Source organism: Neoarius graeffei, chromosome 24 (genome assembly GCF_027579695.1).
Source record: "Neoarius graeffei isolate fNeoGra1 chromosome 24, fNeoGra1.pri, whole genome shotgun sequence".
NCBI classification, from domain to species: domain Eukaryota; kingdom Metazoa; phylum Chordata; class Actinopteri; order Siluriformes; family Ariidae; genus Neoarius; species Neoarius graeffei.
Window position 1 is genome coordinate 53,909,069 of NC_083592.1, and position 25,011 is coordinate 53,934,079.

A 25,011-nucleotide genomic window follows, 5' to 3' on the forward strand; every position below is an offset into this window, starting at 1 on the left:
GGGCCTTTCTGTGTGGAGTTTGCATGTTCTCCCCGTGTCTGTGTGGGTTTCCTCCGGGTGCTCCGGTTTCTCCCACATACCCCTTTTCCACCAAATCAGTTCCAGGGCTGGTTCGGGGCTGGTGCTGATTCACAACTCATTCAACTTGCGAGCCAGCTGAGAACCAGTTTGCTTTTCCATAGCTCGCGGTGCTAAGGGAAGCCACGTCATTACGTCGCTGTATATGTCAGTTACGTCGCTACATTTGCATAAACCTTGGCGCGAATATCGACGCAAAAACAACACGGAAGAAGCAGCAGCAGCAACAATAATAAGTCAAGTCAACTTTGTCAAATATGCTATACATGCTCGACATACAGCACAGATGAAATATCAGTCCTCTCTGACCCACGGTGCAAACAGGCAATGCAATAAATAAAAATAGAATAATTGAAATAAACAAACAATATAAACAGTATAAACACTCTAGATAGGAACTAGACATAGATTAAACACTCAAACAATATAACAGTATAAATAAACAGTATAAACACTAGATAAGAACAAGACAGACTAAACACTCAATATAAACAGTATAAACACTAGATATGAACTAGACTAAACACTCATATACACACACACACACACACATATATATAAATTGGTTCAAATAACCAAACAGTCAAGGGCACTTGAGGTATAGCAGGTAAGCATGAAATAAGCAGTATAAACAAACTAGCAGCTGTTAAGGTGAGGTAGTGCGGAATAGTGCAAATAATGGATGACTTCGCGTTTGTACAGCTGCTGCTTCTTGTCGCTTAAAAATGGCGATCTTTTGTGGTCTTGTTATTGTTGTTGGTCTTAACAACTCCGCCCCCCCGCTGACGTAAACGGTTCTTTCCTCTGGCCCAGCAGAGAGTTGGTGCTAGCCTGGAACCGGTTTTTCTGGCCCCAGAGCCAGTTCTTTGTCAGTGGAAACAGAAAACCCGGTTCCAAACTAAGCACTGGCCCCGAACCAGCCCTGGAACTGCTTTGGTGGAAAAGGGGCAACAGTCCAAAGACATGCAGGTTAGGTTAACTGGTGACTCTAAATTGACTGTAGGTGTGAATGTGAGTGTGAATGGTTGTGTCTCTATATGTGTCAGCCCTGCGATGACCTAGCGACTTGTCCAGGGTGTACCCCGCTTCTCAGCCATTGTCAGCTGGGATAGGCTCCAGCCCGTCCGCGACTGCCGCCCTGTAGAACAGTTTAAATGGCTACAGATAATGGATGGAAGGTTTTAGATGACCTCATTTGTTGAAGTCAACATTCATAAGTGTCCTATTCCTTCAATTGCTTGCATAATCAAGAGCGGGGGATACGTAAGTGATCAGTAGCTCACAGCTGATCGTGTTTTTTCTTCGTAGGTATTCAAGGAAAAGAAAGCAAAAATGGATCCAAACAAGCCACCATTCCAACTGAGACTCCCTGGCGTTCGACATGTTCCAGTGGCCCGGGGTCGAGGGTTATTTGCAGACGAGCCCTTGTTAGGGCGAGCCAGAGGTTTGGGTGTAACTGCAGAAGAGCTCTCTGTTGGGCAAGCTCGGGGTTTGGCTGTAGCTTCAGAAGAACCTTTGCTCGGGAGAGCTCGTGGTCTGGCTCTAATCACAGATGAGCCCTTGTTCAGACAAGCCAGAGGTTTGTCCATGACGGTAGACGAGCCTTCAGTAGGTCGTGCCCGAGGTCCTCCTGTAACTCCTGCTGAACTGATTGCTGGGAGAGGAAGAGGTCTAGTGTCCACTGCTTTAGACGCCCCATTGTTTCCTTATGGCCGCGGAAGCCCAGGGTTCAGCAGTGACAAGCCAGTTAGCGTTACACGGGGAAAGGAGGAGGAGGAGGAGGAGAAGGAATATGACAATGGTGGAGGTGGGTTTGGCAGATCCGGAGGGCTTCTTCACCCATCTCAGGAACCTACAGTGGGGAAAGGAAGGAGCATGTCGCTGTTTGTGAAAGAATCCGAGCCTCCAGGTCAAAGTGAACGTGTGGACACGTCTGAAGCTATTCCCTGCTTACAGGAGGAAATGCGACCCAACGTTCAGGTACGTATGAAAGTGTGTGTGTTTTTGGGTGCACAATTTTTCGCCAGAATTAAAAATTGCCTTTGGTTTTGAATTAAAGGTCCACTTTTAGATGTCTGGAAAATATCGGAAATTTTCCTGACTGTCAATACATGAAACAGTCGTTGATATCCAGGGCTCGACATTAAGGACTGCCTGATTGCCCGGGGCAAGTGAAACACGCATTCGGACAAGTGGGATATGTCCCCGACATGCCTGACCAGGCAAGTTGGAACGAACATATATTAGGAACTAGCACCACAAAAATTAGGCTTTTTGATCTTTTATTTCAGTTCCTAAAAGCGTCCCTCGCTACGTATCGGCCATTATGTCCTGGCTGTTTTCTTAGTCTTGGTTTCATTTACTGCGTTACAAGTTATTTTATATCCCCCCCGCTGTTGTAGTATGGTACACGTACTGTTTATAGACCCCTTGCTCATGACATCATGCATCACGTGATAGTTACAGCTGGGGTCAGACAGACACCGTCTTTCATGCAAGCAGCTTAATCTGTCTTCAGTATGGTTGATTTTTACGCTGTTTTTGCTTGTTCAGACAGAGAAATAGATAAAAGGCATTACCGTCTCCCCGCTATCAAGAAAAATAATAAATAGAAGCAAATGCTTCAAGAACAGCGAGGAAATGAGCGGTTAAAGAATACGAGGAGAGGAGCTCAGCCTGAAAACTCCAGAGAAATTCACGATTGTATTTAAAGTGTATTTTACAAAAACAGAAAGTCGGAAGTGAGGGTGGAAGAGTTTAAGAATCTCATTTTATTTTTTTTTCCTGCTCGCATTCGAGTCAGCTCCTTCATGAAAGTGTTTGAGTTTCTTTAAGGTGAAGCCGCTTCCTTATTCGACACAGAAAACCCAGATCGGTTTCAAACAACTCGGGCATTAAAAAAAAAAACTCAACAAGGAGCGACATGAGCGATAAATCCTGACAGAACAGAACAAGAGCAGAGAGAGCAGTCCTGTGCAAAATATTTATGTATCTGATTTTTGTTATCTAATCCACCTCTAGGTTTATTTAATAAAAAAAAAAAAAAAAACCCTGCGCTGTGTCCTGACAGGCTGGCTGCACTGATTCAGTTACAGGTTGCCAGGTCTGTATAAAACACCCACAACCTACACACTAAACAATCATTTTAAACTCAAACATTATCCTGTCTGTCATGACTCGGGGGTGGGGTGGGGTTAACCTAGAGGTGGATAATATCACAAAAGACCAATATATAAATATTCTCAAACACTGTACTGTTCAAAAGTATTGGCACCCTATTGTTTTCTTCATCCAAACTTTGTTATAGATTTCTACATTATGGAGTAATGAACCTACAGTCTGAGAGAGAGTTCTACACAAACACGCCGAACTTTACAACAGCTGCACGCATGTGAAATGGAAATAAATTGGCAGGAAAATCTATTTTGGATAAAATTGTTATTGTCCATTACAAGTAAAAAAAAAAAAAGTAACCAATAACAAAACTTGATGATAAACTTAATCAATAACCAAACTTCAACGCAGTGTATGAGCTTCATTTTATGTTGCCATTCACAACTATTCTATGGCTTTCCTTAAAAAAAAAAAAAAGGTAGTACTCGCAAAATAGGGGGAAAGTGGAAATTGAATGTCAAGCCCTAATATCAAGCTTATTCTCCACCCTGTTGATTTATTTTCTTATTCCAGCATATATTATGTGTATGTATATATATATGTGTGTGTGTGTGTGTGTGTGTGTGTGTGTTTAGGCTGATGTTTCAGGTCCAGGGTCGTCCCTGGTGTCCTTATTCAGAGGAATGGGCATTAGCCCAGCCAAAACATGGGGCAGAGGAAGCACAGCGTTCGGTAAGCGATGCATAAATTGATTAGTGAAGAGTCTTGTCATCTTGTACTTCTCAAGATGAATAGTACACGTGTATAAATTTGGGCGGAAATCACGTACGAAAGGCAACAACGATCAAGAGAGTTAATTAAAGAAGTTGAACCATTCAATTTCAAACCTTTGCTGACATGAAGATGATGTGAAACTGGTGTGTGTGTGTGTTTTCACCTAAGGACGAGGTGCAGTCGGTGAAGACAAGGATGATGTTCAGGCCCTTGCGCCTCCTGTCGTATCTGCAGCTTTCAACGTCGGAGATTCACGCTACGGTATCGGGTAAAGGACACAAACGCTGTCATCATAGGGCTGGGTGATACTCCTCTCTGGGGAGGGGTAACAGGAGGACAGAGGACAGGAAGGGAAGGAGCAGTAGCCTAGCCTGACAATAAGCAATACTGGACAATGTGCAATATCTCTCTTGTTGGCTTTATTTATTTCCCCATATCTTATTCTTTTTTTATATTTGTATATGTAAATATTTAATTTATCTAGAAGTTTTTCTCTATTTTTTTTCTATTCTCTGTTTATCGCGTAATGATGCTGCTGGAATTTTAATTTCCCTGAGGGAACCCGCCCAAAGGGATCAATAAAGTTCTATCTAATCTGATGTCGTATCAGTATCGTGATAAGTTACGATATGTTACAGTAAACGCTTTCTGAGATTATGAGGATCGTGGTACTTTTCACATTTTTAAAGTTAGTTTAAAAACTCCTGACAGGAACGAGGCGGTGTTGTTGAGTTATAGTTAGCAAGAACGGATTTGGTGTTTTTAAGTGTTTCTCATTTTTACAGATTCCCCCCCCCCCCCCCCCCCCCCCCCCCAAGAAAAAAATTCAGTATTGATTGATTTGTTTTTGTCAGCTTTAAAGAAAAGAATCATTAAATCCTGACCTAGCAAAGTAAAACATCACATTGTGTGTTGTCGCATAGAAATATTTTCACATATCACAATCAGGGATGTGATTTTTCCGCGAATTCGCGGAATTCCGCTTTTTTCACCTCAAAACTTGGAAAAAAAATGTTTCCGATTTTTCCCTCAAATCCACATTCGTATCCTATTCGTTCCGACTTTGTTTGAAAGATGACAGCCTCGGATTTGCATCTTTATGCCTCGATCACGGAGGCTGCCATCTTTCAACTCTTTGTTTGAAGCGAGCGCGTTCATTGGTTGTTACAGAGCGATGGGCCAATCACGTACCTCGTTTCATCTCATTGATGTAATTATGTCATTTACGCAATTACGTCATTGAGATGAAACGAGGTACGTGATTGGCCCATCGCTCTGTAACAACCAATGAGCGCGCTTGTTAGATAGCTGTACGTAAGCTCGCTTCAAACAAAGAGTTGAAAGATGGCAGCCTCCGTGATCGAGCGTAAAGATGCAAATCGAGTTAAAGAAATCGACAGAATAGTGAAAAACAAGTTCCGCTGGGAATGGTTGGAGAAAGAGTTTGCTACAGACGTTGGACATAAGACTGTGAGACATTTGTTCAGCGATTTCGTTCTTTGGGGAGAGGGCAGAGGTCTCTGGCTGTCAAGTTTGGGGATACTGGGACCTCCCCTGCCCGAGCCACGAGCGTCCAAAGTCAGGCTGGAGCCCGGGATAGAAACGAAACCTAAGCGGAGCACCGCGGCTCGCCTCGGGGCGAATTACATCCCAAGGCGCGGGGCTAGCGGGCCCTGCTCGCGCTGGTTCTTTGGGGGGGGTGAGTGAGTGAGTGTGTGTGAGTGAGTGTGTGTGAGTGAGTGTGTGTGAGAGTGAGTGTGTGAGAGAGAGAGTGAGTGTGTGTGTCAGAGTTGCATGTTGACCATTAAATTGGCTTGAATTTGTTAATCATGACAAGTTGTTTTCTTGTGTGTTTTGCTTGCCATTTTAGTACAATTTTTAAGTCAGAAAACCCCAAAACCCAGGAGCTTCGGGGGGCTTCCCCCCTTGTCCCCCCACCAGGCCGCTGCCCTGGACCAGCTGGGGGCCTGCGGCCCCCAGACCCCCGCCTAAAATTTTCAGATAATTTCACCAGCCCCAAATCACATCCCTGCACAATATTTAAAAAAAAAAAAAAATTTCCGTCATGTTAAATCGCCCTGGCGCCATTTCTGTTTGTGACTTTTTGTTTATTTATTTTAAAAAATCTGACAGGAGAAAATGTGATTAATCGAGTCTTTGTCAATGTAGAAAGAGTCTTTATTCAGAAGACCGATGTCGTCATGCAGTATGATTTTCAGTAGGGCTGTGGAAAAATTGAGAAAATAAATATATAAAAATAAAATACTAATCATTAAAAACTACACTTAAGTAAACAATGAGTGTCATTCTAATAAATAATATAGTAAACATGATAATGACAAAAAAAAAGCAATGTCGATAAAATTAATTTATGGACATTATCGTTATTTGGTCTTAAAAAAAAAAGACACACAGCCTAATTATTCATTATGAAGGAATTTTTCACTGCTCTTTAAATTTCTTAACAGTTGACCGTGAATGTGATCCGGTCAAGAGTCCCAGCTGTGTACGCACAAGATCTGAGATCTGAACAGAACGCAGTCCGTGTCGGATTTAACTGTTCTCAACGTATTTTTATTGCGCGTATCGTACTTATGGAAATCTGTACCTTTAGAGAAACTGAATGCATCTTCAGATACTTTAATATTCTGCATGTGGAGCCAGTGATGGAGGTCTCTTCAGTGAGACAGGTCCAGCCACTCGAGTGCGTCAGTAGAGGAGGACCACGGTGATGGATTCAGGATTAATTTGGCCGCTTTGTGATTACTGTAAGTACTTGGAGCGAGTTCGTTAATGTTTTATTGTCCTTTTGACCCCAGACAGCGGCGCATAATCACCGTTCTGTTAAATTCCGAACACGGTACGTTATCAGATCATCACTGATCACAGCCGCGAGACGTCCAAAAAGTAATGCTAGCAAAACTAAAGATTTTAACATAAAATGTTACGCAGTTCTGTTTTTTTTCCCCTGAAATTAGTGTAAAGTTAAGTAAAAAAAAAAAAAAAAGAAATGAACTTTACACACCATATAGAACTTCAGCATACTCTAATATACTCTATTGTTACTACATCCTGTTTTTCAGTCCTCGTCTCACCTTTATTTCTTGGTTTGTCTTTCCGTCAGAAGTTTTATCATCTTTTCTTCCACCAAATGCATGACATCACAGTCGATCAGCTGAAGTTGGAGTTTTGCGGACTTCTTGTGTAATTTATCGCAGAATCACGTCGTGTACGATGCTCTGATGAACTGTGTTCCTCAGTTTTGCAGGGAGAGGACCGATTGGAGTCGGAAGAGCTGCTGGTTTTCCACTGGGACGAGGTTCCAGTGCCCCACTTTCACCCCTGATCCTGAAAGAGATCCCCGTGACCCCGGCGACCTGCACTCCGAAAGCAGAGCTGAAGATGGAAGCGGCGCGGTGAGCGTGATCACCATGGTGTCATCAAAGACCACGTGGCTTTTTTTTGTTGTTGTTGTTGCTTTGAAATGAAACGGCAGGCGTTTTTGGCCTCGTGCCATCCGAATCGCTCGACACGTCGCGATCTCTTGTGGCATCAGTTGCTACAGTTTCACTGGTGTGATATCTGGTGACAGAAGGAGATGTCGTATCACGAAAAATAAAATTCAGGAAGGAAGGGCTTGGAGATGAAAGGCATCCATGTGGTTCGTCGCTCTCGGCTGAGGTCACTGACCCGAGAAACAATGTTTTACTTGTCGCTGATAGAGAACGGCAAAAATACAGAAACAAAAAAAAATAATTATAGTGTGAGAAGAAACATCCTGCCGTCCTTCACTCTTATTTGTAGTTCACGAATCATTTTGCATCTAATTTGCATAAAACGTTTACACCACATGCCCCGCCCACTTTACCTCAAAATGGCTTTAAATCTTATCCTGCGTTCACACTAGTGAGCGAAAAGCACCCGTTCTGTTTCCAGTGTTTTCCCCAGAAAAAAATTAAAGCCCTAAATTCTGGCATGATAATACATAGACAAGTGAGCGCCAAAGGCGTGAAGCAAAACTAGGGGGGTCCGGGGGGGGGCAGCTGCATCTGCGTATTGATATTAGTACAGCAGCAGACTTTCCTAAATTGCAGTCGCGACCCCATGTGATTTTACAAATGAGGTTTCGCAGTTTAGTGCTTTGTTTATATTAGGAGTTGTGCTCGAACGATAAAGAAATGTAATTTAGAGTCACATTCAAACCAGCCATGTTTAACGTGCTATTTTGGCGAGCCAGCCAGGAGTGAAGATCTAAAGCAATCAAGAAAATCTGTGCCAAAGCAAACTGGAGAAACAGGAAGTTACCTGATTTGATTGCTTAAACACTTGGATTGTAAGCATACACAGTGTTTACCCCAGGAAAAGAATTAAAGCCCTAAATTCTGGCATGATAATACACAGACGATTGCGCGCCAACGGCGTGAAGCAAAACTAGGGGGGTCCAGGGGCATGCCCCGCCCCCCCGCGGAAAATTTTTTGAAATTCGATGCTCTCAGGTGCATTTTCAGGGTCTCTGATGCCCCTTTTCCACCAAAGCAGTTCCAGGGCTGGTTCAGGGCCAGTGCTTAGTTTGGAACCGGGTTTTCTGTTTCCACTGACAAAGAACTGGCTCTGGGGCCAGAAAAACCGGTTCCAGGCTAGCACCAACTCTCTGCTGGGCCAGAGGAAAGAACCGCTTATGTCAGCGGGGGGGCGGAGTTGTTAAGACCAACAACAATAACAAGACTGCGAAAGATCGCCATTTTTAAGCAACGAGAAGCAGCAGCTGTACAAACGCGAAGTCATCCATTATTATTGTTGCTGCTGCTGCTGCTTCCGTGTTGTTTTCGCTTCGATATTCGCGCCAAGGTTTATGCAAACGTAGCGACGTAACTGACGTATACAGCGACGTAACTGACGTATACAGCGACGTAACTGACGTATACAGCGACGTAATGACATGGCTTCTCTTAGCACCGCGAGGGGTATGAGACGTTTTAGATCCATGATTATAGGATAGATTTTACCAGTGGTTCAATGATTTCTGACCTAAATAGCATAAATGTATACACATTTGAAATTTCACCTTAAAGTTCACCATGCAAGTTAAACTGTTTTTTGTTATAGATTGAAAATCTACAGCGATCCCTTAATTATCTCTGATCAATTCGTGCTGTAACAAAAATGTGCGTGAAAATATGACCAGTGGTTTGCTCCGTCTTATGCAATCCAGTGAAGAGAATCGATCATCACGACCTCCTGTTGATCACAAAGGGATCTGAACCTAAGACCCGCCACCTTAAAATAAGTTGCTGTATTACTGTAACTGTAATGATTTAGAATGTTTCTGATGCAATTACCGTAATATATGTAGAACTAAGATGCACTGAAAAGAAAAGTAAGGCGATTGCATATTATAAAGTTTAAATTTTGGCACTTTATTAAATGGACTAGATTAAGATTAAAGCATGTTTAAAGGAAAACTTAACTCATAGATTTAAGTTTTCAGAAAGGTTATGTACTTATAAACACATTCATGAAGAGAATTTGTTAATTGGTGTCAAATGTAGCATAATTTCGAATAATAACGATAAGCGTATTTGGCAGTGTGATGTCACGGTGAGCCTTTAACAAAAGAATAATCCGGAGCCGCCTTTTGTTACCCTTTGATGCAAAACATGGGTCAAAAGTGACCCGGCTGAGTTTTTAATCTTCTATATCGTTGCAATAAAATTAATTCCATCATTCAGTATTCAAGGTATTCCTCAATTAACTTGTTTTTAGGGGTGTTCACACGGCACATATTTGCATCAATGCTGCACCGATGTATTTTGTTGCGATATATCTTACACCGGTGTAAATTTTGTGGAGCGTTCACACGTCACAAACCTGCTTACTAGAGAGAAGCGTGTTAGCACCGGTGCAGCCCCACTTGCGTTCACACGGCAGTTTTTGCGACCGTGCTATACGATAGTAATAATGCGGAAATGAAATATGCGCATGCGTGAAAATGTACTTCCTTTTCCCGGTTGTCATGGCATCACCAAGCGCCGGGAAAACAACGTGGATGAAGACACCAGTGTTGCCAGATACTGCTGACGTTTTCCAGCCCAAAATATGTTCAAATCCGCCAAAATGCACTTAAAACCGCCCAATCTGGCAACACTGGAAGACACGCAGTTCTGTTGTTGTTGTTGATATGCGCCATTTTGGAAGCGCAAAATACCAGGATGCAAATTATGCAATGCCCGTATGTAAGGCCAAAAAAAAAAAGTGTGTTTCCGGTAACATGAAATACTAAAATAAGGTCGGTAGGTAGGAAAAAGTGTTTTTTTTTTTTTTTTTAATTTTGTTTGAAAAAATTAACACAAGTAAACATCTTACAAAATAGTATTTTGGCACAGAATCCTTTATACCACACATCATAATAAAATAAAAGTGTTTTAAATCTTTAAACGAATAAAAAAAATATCGCGAGAGTTCGAGTTATGATCTACGGAAGCGTATTGCTGCCACACTCAAAAAAAAAATTGGCTTAGAATCAAGTAATTACGTGAAAAGGTATTGTTAACAAAGTTATCACGTTTTTACAATATATTTATCATGTAATAACATCACGTAATTTCATGATACGAAATTATCACGTTATTTCATGATATTTTCATGTAATAACGTGAAAACACCTTATCAAGAAATAACGTGAAAATAACGTCCTAGGCTACTTCCATTAAAAGCAGACGGCCTCGCCTAGCCTACTGTAGAACTTGGGTCGAGCAAAAACACCGAGCAAAAACATGGCTGAATCCTGAATGACTCCTATTTGTATAAATAGGGGACTACATAGGCGGCAAAACGTAGTGTTTTTCCCTGCCATGGAAGTGCACTTGTATACTGAAGAGGAAGCAATTTGCATTACAGCCTTGAATGAGGATTCAAAATGGCGGCTCGGCTCAGTTTTCCCTTCCTCCTTCAGTATACAAGTGCGCTTCCATGTTTATGCAGGAGGGCTGATAGAAGTGGCGAAACATTACTTTTTATCGTTTCTTTCACAACTTGAATGCGTTGAAACAAAAAATTATGACAAACTAACGCCGCTTACACTAAAATATCGAGGGAAATTTGTAATAAAAACTGTACGGTCGGCAATTTCGACGCGGAAATTCTCAATCGGTCGGGTTACCGGAAACACACTTTTTTTTTTTTTGGCCTAATCAGCTCTCCTCACGCGTAGCGAGTCTACCCCTGTAGCGTTCAGACGTCCCATTTTATATCGGTGCTGCCCCGCAAACTAACATTTACTCCGGAGTAAATTTCTTAAACCGCCTCCCGAGCAGGGTTAGATTTGCACCGGTTTAAGCAGCTTTCAGGGGCGACACCGGTATAACTTTGTACCGTGTGAACGCTCTACCGGGGCAGCCCCGGTGCTACACCAGAGTAAAAGTTGCCGTGTGAACACTCCTTTTGATCATCACACATCCTGATTTTATTTTTTCCTTTCTTACTTTTTGAATAAAACCCCTTTTTGTATCACTACCCTTCTAATGCACAACATGGGTCAAAAACGACCTGCATTCATTTTCCAGGTTATTTCATGCATGGCTGAGTGTTTCTATGATCTACTTTTGAAATAAATTCATTTTGTCATTTACTTTTCCAAATATGCAGTAAATATCTTGTTTTTGTTTAGCACAAATCATCATTTTAATTTTTCCTTTCTTAAGTTATGAACAAGCACAGCTTTTGTAATTCTACATCAAGTTTACGCACATGGGTCAAAACCGACCCGCATGCATTTACTCCAGCGTTTGGTGGGAACTGTGAATCGTGCTTGTGTCAGACATTTCACAGCTCAGCACAGCGCCCTTTGCCCATCTCATACATGGAAGGAATGTTTTTCAATTGTTCTAACATTACCTTAGAAAAAAATGGATTATGTTTAGGTTACCCTGAGAGTGAGTAGATTACTTGTCAGAAAGTTACGAGTAATTACTATTAGCTACCGAGCTGTTGACATATGTGTCAGATAACGTTATCCAGGGACAAATGTCGGCCCGGGGGCATTTTGAGTTATTGACAGATTCAGAAAGTACAGTTTCTAAGCTTTCCAATGATGCCTTCCATGTGGAGATCTGACAATATTTGAAGAATGTGTGGCCTTTTGAAAGTGTATACTTCTTAAAACAGAAAAGGGAGAAAATCGCCCTCAAAGTTTTCCATCTCAGCTACTCTGGGTGTAGGGCGGGCACATAATGCTGCTCATTTGCATGATATTAAAGAGAGCTCTACCCCCTACGAGCTAGCACGATACTACTTTCATGTAAACAAAGATCACCACGTCAATTTTCCTTCCATGCAAAGTATGCCCAACACAATTATGAAGTACAAAAATAAGTCCTAAAGTATACTTTAACGTTTTGTGGTTGAAAAATTACTCACACCGTAAGAAAGAAAGATAGCACGATGATGACACAACTAACACAACACTAGTTTCATGTAACCAAACCGCAACACTCTCCGTTACATGCAAAAATAACCACACAGCCTTAGATTAATAAACTTATCCCATCAGAAAGAGAAACGTCGCCTTGCACACACCAATGCCTCCGATGGAATATGTAGTCCTAGAACACTTCCTTTTGGTTGCATTTTTTTTTGCTAGAAATGGTCGTCTCCGATGTAAATACCGTGTCTGTTTGCTTCGCGGTGTTTCAGCTCCTCTGTGCTCTGTTTAGCTTGCTCATTCCATAGGGAAATCACACGCCTGTATGCAGGTTAAGTAGCCACGAGCTCAGCTCGTATCATACAGCTGATTCGCGAAAAAAAAAAAGACTTAAATCATCATGTGAATGGCCCATATGGTAATTTACCCACACCCCCCAGCAGGCTACAGTCCTGACAAAAACGAGACAATTTGCAACAAAAAATGTATGCTTTTCCAACAAAACAATCTATTATCTGAAATACTGATTGCATTCTTCAAGATCTCAACTTGCACATGATGGAAAAAAACGAAAATCACAAATTTGGGAAAAAAAATGTTTCTTTTGCAATTATCTCGGATTCGTTTCGGCCGACATGCGTCCCTGGATTCGGTGAGGTGTCACATATTCTACTTTCGTTAGCTAATTTTATTGTACACTGGCAGTCAATGAAAAAGTCCAGGTCAATAATTCAACATATTATGCAATACGGAGTTGGGGAAATGTTTGTTTTGAGATGTTTCTATTGAATAGCGTGCACAGAAGTCATTAATGAGTTCTCCTCAATCCAAACATTTTTCAATAGTCTTCAGGGAGTGGTCTTTAGGAATCAGCTCAAAGTGCTGTTTTGGAGAAAAACAAAAATTTGTACACGGTTGAAAGGATGGGTTGGATAGCCTTTATTAAGGCCGTGAAAAAGCCGACTTTTGTATTCCTTATGTCCAAGATGCCACGGTTAAATCCAGATGACAGATGGCGGGCCCTCAGCATGGTGCAAGCCGGCCTAAGTTTTTCAGAAGTTGGGCGTCGATTGAATGTCCAAACCCTGCCATGGCCTGCGTATTCACCTGATCTCAATCCCATTGAGCATTTATGGGATCACCTTGGTGTTCAGATCCAGAACCGTGCTCCTCGTCCCATGAACAGAGGTCAACTGATCCAGGCTCTTCAAGAGGAGTGGCAGGCCATTCCACAAGACAGGATTCGCCGTTTGATACGCAGTATGCGTCGCAGACTGCCGGCTTGTATTGCTGTCGGTGGGGACAATACTCGGTACTGAAGCTGCAACTTTCCAATTACAGGGTATCCATTTTGTTCGGACTGTACATCATCAAAGCTCACAACAATTGTGATTTTTTTGTTTATTCATCTCGACTTAAATGTCAGTATATTGATCTGTAAGCTTCTAGTACATGATTTCATAGCTTATGAATAAAATTATTTTCATAAATGTCACCTGGACATTTTCTTTGACTGTCAGTGTAGTTGGCTTAGCTAACTACATAGTTAATAAATAAATAACTGGCCCCATTCACTGCTAAAGTAATTACTTGAAACAAATTATTATTATTATAGTATTAAGACATTTAATTTTAAATCACACTTGGATGACCCATGTGTAGTAATATAAAAAGTATTTTTGTTCATAAAGTAGGAAAGAAAAAATTAAATTAATGATTTGTGGTAATTAAAAACAAGATATTTAAAGAATACTTGGAATATTCAATCATAAAATAAATTGATTTCAAAAGATGAGGCGGCACGGTGGTGTAGTGGTTAGCGCTGTCGCCTCACAGCAAGAAGGTCCTGGGTTCGAGCCCCGTGGCCGGCGAGGGCCTTTCTGTGCGGAGTTTGCATGTTCTCCCCGTGTCCGCGTGGGTTTCCTCCGGGTGCTCCGGTTTCCCCCACAGTCCAAAGACATGCAGGTTAGGTTAACTGGTGACTCTAAATTGACCGTAGGTGTGAATGAGAGTGTGAATGGTTGTCTGTGTCTATGTGTCAGCCCTGTGATGACCTGGCGACTTGTCCAGGGTGTACCCCGCCTTTCGCCCGTAGTCAGCTGGGATAGGCTCCAGCTCACCTGCGACCCTGTAGAAGGATAAAGCGGCTAGAGATAATGAGATGAGATGAGATTTCAAAAGATAGAGCAAAGAAAAACTCAGTCAGCATGAAATAAGCTGGAAAATGAATGCGGGTCATTTTTGACCCATGTTGTGCATTAGAAGGGGTGTGCATTAGGGTGGTCCCCCAATATATATATATATATATATATATATATATATATTTTTTTTTTTAGGATTTTGTTACGACCACCTTACCTTTTTTAAAGTTTTCACTCAAGACACAATATAAAATAATGTGGCTTATTAACTGTTTCATATTAATACAAGCAATACAGTAATATAACTTCCTCTGTTCAAAGTAACAATAGCTATTACGTGTCTGTGATTTTCTAAACCCTTCGGTATTCTGGTATCTTGTGGAGATAAAAGAACACACTAAGGACTTCCCGAGCAGAAGGAAGTTTTCTCCCAGACAGTTCCTTGGAAGTGGGACCAATTAACCAAACATACCGGTAATTGTCCTTTCTGGTTTTGTGCTTTGCACCACCGGTACTACTTGTATTGCTGTTGCTAGCCGTCTGAAAAACATAGAAAGAAAAACATTCACAACTTCATCAGCATATTACGATCAGTGCTCATTGTTTAAGAACCCCTTAGTGCATGAAAGTTAACCTTCTATCAGTCTATAAACTCTTCCTGCCTCTTCTTTTTCATAGAAGTGGCGTATTCCCTCTAGAACTGTGACTTTTTGGGGGTTTGAGATCTTCTCTGCAACAGTCTACGCACCAACTAATGTTAATGGCTTAACCTGATTTGCAACCTCGTGTGGCACCTCTAACACTACGTTCACGCTGCAGGCTGAAGTGACTCAAATCCGATTTTTTTCGCCCATATGTGACCTGTATCCGATCTTTTATTGACAATATGAACGACACAGATCCGATTTTTTTCAAATCCGACCCAGGCCGTTTGGATATGTGGTCCTAATTCCGATCCCTATCCGATCTTTTCATATGCGACTTCAGTCTGAACCGCCAGGTCGCATTCATCCGACTTACACGTCACAAACGTCACTATTCTGCGCTGAAGTAGGCGGCGGGTCTCTCAAAAAAAGTTACAACAACATGGCGCATGACATCAATGCGACTCCGCACCCACACGTTCCTTTGAACGGAGGTTGCAGTCACTACCCCGCAGAACGCCTGAGCCAAAACCCTTGCCCTCTTCCTTCTCAACCTCCTCCTTAACACCAGGCTATTGTGCATGTTCTGGCTCCGTCGCAACAACAACTGCATCATCGCCAGGTACTCCATGCTGGCTACTGTCATACACAGGAAACTTTAGGTTACTTCCGTAAACACTGGCCATGCTCACTGCGTGTGACGTTGTCGTATCCTGCAATGCGCATGCGGAACACTTTTAGGTCGCTTTTCGTTCATACTGAGGATCACATACAAGTCGCATATATTTGTTAATGTGAACGACCTCACAAAAAAATCGGATTTCACAAAAAAATCGGAATTGAGCATTAAGTCTTGCAGTGTGAACGTAGTGTAAATATTAACCAATTTTTCTGAAATTTTGCTTGTTGCCGCCTTTTAGCCGATGTAAAAAAAAATGGTAGGGTGGTCGGAATGTTTTGGTTAAAAAAAAAAAAAATTTCCCATACATTTCGGGACCACCCTAGTGTGCATATGTTTTGCATCAAAGGGTTAAATGGATTCCAGTGATGTCACACTGCCAAAAATGCTTATGATTATTATTTGAAATGATGCTGTATTTGACACATTTGGACAGCTTCAGTTTGTGAGTGTGTTTATAAGGACATAATTTTTCTGCAAACCCAAACTAATGAATTAAGTTTTCTACTCGTTTAAAGCAGATTAATTCTCCTCGGCTTTTGCTTGGCCCAATGTTGGGCGACCCTCTCATCGTCCATCTCGCTGCCATCCATGCTGATGTGGATCAAATTGTCCAGCGAGCACTTTTTGAGCCAGGCGCCGTGATCAAAATTGACGACGTTTTCGTTGTCTGGTTTTGTGCGCCATCGCTCACGTGGGTTTGTTAACATTTAGTCAACCAATCTTTGATCGAAGCCATAATGATAATAGACTAGGTCAAACTTTTTTGTGATTTAAAATCAGTCGGCTTTGTCCGTCTGGTGGGGGACGACATCGGCAGCCAGTGAGATCGCGTATAATGAATCGGAAAATTCCGGGATGTCCGACGTTTTCTTTCGATATTTTTATTGGACGGTTTGAACACGTGATCTTGACATAGCCAACAGATTACAGTTCGTTTACATCATACCACTCGGACATACACTACCGTTCAAAAGTTTGGGGTCACCCAGACAATTTTGTGTTTTCCATGAAAAGTCACACTTTTATTTCCCACCATAAGTTGTAAAATGAATAGAAAATATAGTCAAGACATTTTTCTGGCCATTTTGAGCATTTAATCGACCCCACAAATGTGATGCTCCAGAAACTCAATCTGCTCAAAGGAAGGTCAGTTTTATAGCTTCTCTAAAGAGCTCAACTGTTTTCAGCTGCGCTAACATGATTGTACAAGGGTTTTCTAATCATCCATTAGCCTTCTGAGGCAATGAGCAAACACATTGTACCATTAGAACACTGGAGTGAGAGTTGCTGGAAATGGGCCTCTATAGACCCTTTTCAGTCACGTGACCTTCGTAAACGCGACCGCCATTTTGGACATGTAGTGGACTTCGGCTCAAATCGGTTTGAATGCGAGGAAGGCGACAAACATAAAAGAAAAAGGAGCGAGATGCAGAAAACTGTATTTACTAGTTTACTGTAATTATGATCTGGCAGCTATTTACACCGGATCCAGTGTAAATAGCTGCCGGAGCCAAAGTCCGAGGTTCCGGAGCGCGCTGGCTCCGGCCGGGCCGCGAGCAAGCGCGCTCCGGAACCTCGGACGTTGGCTCCGGCGGCTATTTACACTGGATCCGGTGTAAATAGCTGCCAGATCATAATTACAGTAAACTAGAATGGAATGTTAACAGCAATGTAATGCCTTTTCTGGCTAATTTTATTCGTCTTACCTCCAACAAAGTGGTCACTACACAAGCGCTGGTATGCCGCTATCCATCTTCTCCGTCAGTCAGCATCTACCGGGATCCGATAAAATGATAACCCTTGCCTTGTTTGTTGATGGTTACTACATCCAGGTGCACAACAACATAGTGGCATGATGGAAGTCTTGCTGAAAATAAACACTTTCTTTGCTGCCGTTCCTCAATGTTGGCTGTGGTAAACTACTGGTAGTACATGTCCAAAATGGCGGCCGCGTTTGTCGTGACGTCACGTGAAAAGGGTCCATAGATAGTTTTCACTGACGTCACGGCATTCTGGGGAACGCCCCCCAGCCGCCATCTTGCGGGGCAAACAAAACGGACCATCGCCATTACCGGCTACGTTATCTCGGATGAATTTATGAAGTTATATAGTCAGTTTTCTAAAATAAAGATCAATGTCGGCAAAATCAAGCAAACAGAAGTCTGTCTTTGTCTCCATTTTGTATCTTTTTGTATATTCACAGCGCGCCTTTTGGCGGATGCCGCCTGAATCGCACAGATCCGATTTAAACTGTTTTTTTTCTCATCCTTATACTTCCTGTTTCATGGACTGTAACGGATTTGCTTATTTAGCAATTTTAATACAGAATTTACTTTGAAATTATAATCAGACACTCCAACGCCCCCCCCCCCCCCCCCCCCCCCAAAAAAAATCGGATCTGCGCGATTCAGGCGGCATCCGCCAAAAAGGCACACTGTTTGCATCCCAAACACAAATCAAATCATACAGAATAGACCTAAAATGTTTTTCAAAAATGACCCTTGCGTGAGTGAAGTGACAAGTTTCAAATAGAAACGTGACAAACGAGCGATATTAAGTGTGCATTACAATGTAAACGTACACTCAGCGGTTCCAGTTAGGCATTCTCCAGAGATTGTTCACACGATGTTTTGGTTTCCAAAAGCAAACTTAAACACAATTGATTATTTAAACAACTTACCACTTATAAAATGATCGGAGCAGACTTTGCTGTGTTCGGAAGGCTGATAATCCTTGCGGTTGATTCTCGCAAGCCATAGATTTCTCCTTTGTATGCTGAGTTTGTTTGCTCACCTTCGTGCTCCCGTACAGTGGGAATTCCATAAAAGCTCCGCTTGACTTCATCATCTGACCTATTACGACAGCCGTGAATACAACAGGTGTGCACCATTGCTAGCTTTAAATAGCCTGCTTGGGTTCTTTTCAAGACTTTGTACTCGCGCGTTACAATGTGTGCTCAGTGACCCGTACGGTAAGCTTGACCTGCAAGATGGCCGCCACTAGGGAATCCCCGACTCTGTGACGTCATGTGAAAACTATCTATACACCTATGGAGATATTGCACCAAAAACCAGACATTTGCAGCTAGAATAGTCATTTACCACATTAGCAATGTATAGAGTGGATTTCTGATTAGTTTAAAGTGATCTTCATTGAAAAGAACAGTGCTTTTCTTTCAAAAATAAGGACATTTCTATGGAATCAATTTTGTGCCAAAATGTTCATACAATACTTTTGAAATATCACACAAAAACGACAAATCAAAATACACAAAGAAAAAAAAGTCAGTTTTTTTAGACTGGCAAACAAATTATTCGTGTAATCGTGCAAAATATCAGTCTATTACTCTTCAGAAACCTTTTATTTTTGTTCCGCGTCTTTCTCAGTTTTGTTTGACGTAATTTATTTTGGTTGCGATTCCAGCTTTCTAGTTTGCGCTCCCTGACTTTTTGCTTGCAGTTTTGGCACAAACTTCACGTGTGGGCGGGCTGTCCAGGAATGCATTACCATTGGCTAACTTGTGTTTGACTGACAGCTACGCTCAGCCATTCCCTACTCGGATTCTGGCGGACTGTTTGACGAGTGACCGATCCATTGACGGTAAACAAGGATCGAGTGGACTTCAGTGGCGACTATGATATTGAATTTACCCTTTGTTGAATTAATTCAGTATCATAGTCGCCACTGAAGTCCACTTGATCCTTGTTTACCGTCAATGGATCGGTCACTCGTCAAACAGTCCGCCAGAATCCGAGTAGGAAATGGCTGAGCGTAGCTGTCAGTCAAACACAAGTTAGCCAATGGGAATGCATTTTCTGCAGTTTCTGAAATACTCAAACCAGTCCATCAGGCTCAAACCAACACCCATACCACAGTGAAAGAAAGTCACACTTCTTCACTGTGAGATCACAGTTTTTCCCATTCTGATGTTTGAACATTAATGAACCGAAGCTCTTGATTTGTATCTGTGTGATTTGACGTGTCATGCTGCTGTCGAGGGATCGGCTGATTACAGAACGGCATCAAACAGAACAGCAGGTGGGTGGATATTGTGAGAAACTACAAGCAAGACGAGCAATTTGGTGCTCACTAGAGGAAAGAAATGAAAGGGAAGTGTGTTCAGGTTGTTTTTTTTTTTTTTAACTGAAATGACTATGAGAGCATCCTAAGGAGAACGGAGGATGCTGTGTTTTTTTTTTTTAAACCTTGAAAAAGCCTGCAGTAAGCATTTTTCTTCCTCGCACCACTGACAGCCCTCACAGTTTTAGATTCTGCAGGTTTTGCTCGAATAACAGATTATTAAACTCATCCCCTCCTCCAAAGTGATGGAACAAAATAGCCTGGAGTACAGATGGTCGCGTTTCCATGTCATTATAATAATATTTAAGTATAATTGAGTGTAAGCTTTTTCTTGAATGTGATTTTTTTTTTTTTCCCCTCCTACCCACTTTCCTCTTGTTCCTGCAGCGAGCCGTTAAAGAAAGTCGGAACGAAGGGGGATCCGGTCTCCATCGGCTCGAACTACGTCCCCATCCGGTGCAAGAACGAAGCGGTGTTTCAGTACCATGTCATCTTCACGTATGTTTAATACGTGTGTGTGTGTGTGAGGGGCCGTGTGTCCCAAAAAATCTGGGACCCTCTGAGGTGAAGTAGGACAGTGTTCCATCTTCAAGACCAAACTGTCGTCCCTCATGTCAGAAATTATACTTTTTCATAAACCTACAGCGATACTTTACATTCTTGTTGATTTCATTGGTGCTGCCACTACAAAATAACTTCTAACTACTTCTGCGTTTAAGCTTCTGTCGATTCTACACTACCGTTCAAAAGTTTGGGGTCACTTTGAAATGTCCTTATTTTTGAAAGAAAAGCACTGTTCTTTTCAATGACGATCACTTTAAACTAATCAGAAATCCACTCTATACATTGCTAATGTGCTAAATGACTATTCTAGCTGCAAATGTCTGGTTTTTGGTGCAATATCTCCATAGGTGTATAGAGGCCCATTTCCAGCAACTCTCACTCCAGTGTTCTAATGGTACAATGTGTTTGCTCATTGCCTCAGAAGGCTAATGGATGATTAGAAAACCCTTGTACAATCATGTTAGCACAGCTGAAAACAGTTTAGCTCTTTAGAGAAGCTATAAAACTGACCTTCCTTTGAGCAGATTGAGGCTACATCCACACGGCAACGAGATTTTATTAAAAAAAAAATATCGCATCCACATGGGCAACGGATCAGTAAAATATCAGGTCCATATGGCAACGCAACGCTTGCTGAAAACAATGCAATACACATGCCACACCTCTAGGGGCGCTGTAAGATGGTCCTATCGGAGACACCAGAACAATAGAAGAAGTAGGACGCATGCGCATAAACCCCTTCTTCTACCCGGTGTGAAGCACTGTCAGGAACAAACACACAACAAGAAGAAGAAGATGGCTGCGACTACGCGAGGAAATCGTGCCTTCTGTGTGTACAAATTAGTTTTATTAGTGTGCATAGTTTTCTCATCATTATCTCTAGCCGCTTTATCCTGTTCTACAGGGTCGCAGGCAAGCTGGAGCCTATCCCAGCTGACTACGGGCGAAAGGCGGGGTACACCCTGGACAAGTCGCCAGGTCATCACAGGGCTGACACATAGACACAGACAACCATTCACACTCACATTCACACCTACGGTCGATTTAGAGTCACCAGTTAACCTAACCTGCATGTCTTTGGACTGTGGGGGAAACCGGAGCACCCGGAGGAAACCCACGCGGACACGGGGAGAACATGCAAACTCCGCACAGAAAGGCCCTCGCCGGCCACGGGGCTCGAACCCAGACCTTCTTGCTGTGAGGCGACAGCGCTAACCACTACACCACCGTGCCGCCCGTGCATCGTTTTATATAACTTAATTTTCTTATTGTGTGTGTGTGAACATTTTGAAAAGCATTTTTATATAATTTATATAACTTTTTATATTGTGTGTGAACATTTTGAAAAGCAGTCTTATCCAATAATAAAAAAAAAAGAAATTCAAGAAATGGTTCAGTTACTTGTTTATTTAAAAGAAAAGCTGTATACAAAAGTGAATGCAATGCAGTGGTTCATACAAAACAGCGAGAGTGACGCTTGTTCTAGTCATGTGGTTGTGACGTCATCGTAAACAAATCCGTTCTACTCATCCAGACGACTTCGCAACGGCGCCGTTGCCAGATTTTTCCACTTTGGAGCCCGTTCTCAAAAAATATCGTTGTGGGGCACCCAGAATGCCGGTGCCGTGTGGACGCCAGGCCGAAACGATAAACAATTTTATCAGATTCACCTGAATCCGTTGCTGTGTGGACAGGGCCTGAGTTTCTGGAGCATCACATTTGTGGGGTCGATTAAATGCTCAAAATGGCCAGAAAAATGTCTTGACTATATTTTCTATTCATTTTACAACTTATGGTGGGAAATAAAAGTGTGACTTTTCATGGAAAACACAAAATTGTCTGGGCGACCCCAAACTTTTGAACGGTAGTGTATTTCTTAGGCATATCAGGTGAAAATGCAGTCCAAGTTGCTTGAAACTGCTCTCTTTGAATTCAGAACTGACTGCAGAACAACATGCTTTTTACAGAATTAAAATATGTTTATCTGTTCTTGAGATGTTACGAATCAAAGATGGGGGGAAAAAAGTGTAATTTTTTAGAAAACTGCCGTAATATTCTGTCTGAGGGTCACATGGTCCAAAATGGGCCTCATTAACCAATGAGATCAAATGTTTTTTTTTTTTCTTAATAACTTTATTTTTCAAGATGTTTACATGGAAATTGGCAGTATATGGATGGCTGTATACCGAATACAAAGTTTTAAAAATTAGTAAAAACAAATTTAATTAGTATTAATTACGCTAATTAGGTAGACACATTAAATCGGTGCACTCTCTTCTTCAAAGTTTCACCAATTGGCTTTATTTGCGCAATACAAAGCTGAGCTTAACTCTCATTTATACATCATAAAGGAGAAATCAGTGTTTAATTATAAAATATGCATAAATAAGCACTGAATGTCTCACATCTACCATTCTCTATCCAAATAAAAAAGTAATAAGATTATTTCTAATCCCCTCTTTGTGCTCTGTAGGCCTTTGTATTTCTCAGTAGCGCCTACTAGTGTTTATATGAAAGAATATCAATGATTATTTCGATTAATATTCACAGCTGTCAAGGCGAACCTCTTATAAACAATTCACATTATAGACTGGTACCAAAATTCAAAAAAGTGCTTATTTAAGGAGTTAAAGGCGTTTTTGAGACAAAGTCGGCAAACAGTCTTATTTTGTCAATTTGGGTGTGCCGAATTCAAATCTGCAATATGCCGAGCTCTATCTGACCTCTGCTGACCTCTAGAGGTCATTGAACTTTGGGCCTGTAAACGTCTCAGCTGAACCCAGTTTCTCAGCTTTCTAAGGAATGAAATGTACTAAAATGATTAATGAAGTTAGCAAATGGCCTTGTTTGTTAAATGTTTGGGTGCTGAATTCATTTTTCATTTGTAAAACGACATATGACCTCTGATAACCTCAAGGTCATTAAACTTGGCCTATGGAGCACTTGCATGTGACATCACAGCCGATCCAGATTGTGACAGACGCCATCTTGTCGGTCAAACGCCATATTCCGCCTTCTACTTCTACTTCTGGTTCTACTTCTGCTTTTACTTCTACCTTTTCTTCTGGAAAACCCTACTATATACAATTCTACTACAACGGCTGCGGCTACAAGCTCTCCCTACCTGTGCAGGGTTTTTATGTTTTTTGTGTGTATTTTTGCGTGTTGTTCGTCTGTACCGGACTTCAATATCCACTACAACCGTATGGACTTACTGGACATTGGTTTCCAGCAGAAAATGACGGTTTGTAGCGATTTCCATCGCATGCACAACATTCCGGACGAGGAGAAAAAAAAAAACATTCCGGACGAGATAGCGAGACCAGCGGGGTCTCCGTGGATTGTTATCGGAAGCAAAGCGAAGGAGGCGGTGCCAGGAGTGGAAGCAAAAGCGAGGCTGCAGAGCCGGCCTGTTGACTAAGCTCAGAAAACAGCCACTCAAATCTCCACTGCCAAGCCTCTACCTCTCCAACGCCAGATCCATGTAAACAACACGGACGATTTGGAATTACAGCTGGAATTACCTTATTCTATTCTATAATCGGCTGGTCAGTGCTATACTCAATACTTAAGTGACTTACCCATCCAATGAGGATTCTTGTTTACAAGATGCCACATCTGAGTCGCTGACAAATCCTGAATTTCTGTAAAGATAACTGTCCAGAGATTTATAAGCACGCAGTGCTTCACCACTGAACAGCGAGGGAAAGTTAATGAGGTAATCATACACGTCCGGGTATTCCGCTGGCAGTTCAAAATCCGGTCGTGAAAACTCCGTCCGGTAAGCCATAAGGGTCACTAATCTGTAGATCGTTTATTTTAGACATATATCTAGTTATCTGTTCATTAGAAAAATGAGCCGTGTAGTCCGTCGGTTGAAATTGATCCATTCTGTACACGAGTGCAGCAGTATTCAGCGGTGTTTTTGACCGACAAGATGGCGGGTGTGTACTTTCCGGTCACGTGACTGCAAGATCTCTATAGGCCTATGCATTTAACGGCATTTTTAAACTGACTTTACTCCCCCAAAAAGAATATGAACAGACAAAAAAACAAATAGAAAGGAACAAATACAACATTAAATGCCAGCCCATGTACATGTGACTTACTTTTCACAATGAGAATGCCTCGGCGATCACCTTACATAACATTGCATTACATTTAGCGGTTATTGTTTATACAAAGCTACTGAAAAAAGGACAGATTCAGCAGCATACAAAATGTGGGGGCATACAGGGTATACAGGTTAATCAGGGTTAGTATAGATGAGAGTTTTTTTCTTTGTTGTTTGTTTTTTGTAAAGGCTTTACCCCGTTTAAAACAAAACAAAAAACAAGCAACAAAGAAAAAAACTCATATATACTAACCCTGATTAACCTGTATACCCTGTACGCCCCCACATTTTGTATGCTGCTGAATCTGTCCTTTTTTCAGTAGCTTTGTATAAACAATAACCGCTAAATGTAATGCAATGTTATGTAAGGTGATCGCCGAGGCATTCTCATTGTGAAAAGT

The 25,011-nt window shown here is 41.8% G+C and overlaps 1 protein-coding gene across 1 annotated transcript in view; it reads left to right on the top strand.

The window, feature by feature from the left end:
- The first annotated feature begins 1,393 nt into the window (after positions 1 to 1,393).
- piwil2 (piwi-like RNA-mediated gene silencing 2) overlaps positions 1,394 to 25,011 on the top strand; it is a 115,439-nt gene continuing 91,821 nt past the window's right edge. The window contains exons 1-5 of the mRNA XM_060907469.1: positions 1,394 to 2,058; positions 3,828 to 3,924; positions 4,135 to 4,234; positions 7,227 to 7,382; positions 20,320 to 20,430. Of these exons, the coding sequence (XP_060763452.1) occupies positions 1,411 to 2,058; positions 3,828 to 3,924; positions 4,135 to 4,234; positions 7,227 to 7,382; positions 20,320 to 20,430 (1,112 nt within the window). The 5' untranslated portion in view covers positions 1,394 to 1,410. The remainder of the gene's footprint in view (positions 2,059 to 3,827; positions 3,925 to 4,134; positions 4,235 to 7,226; positions 7,383 to 20,319; positions 20,431 to 25,011) is intronic.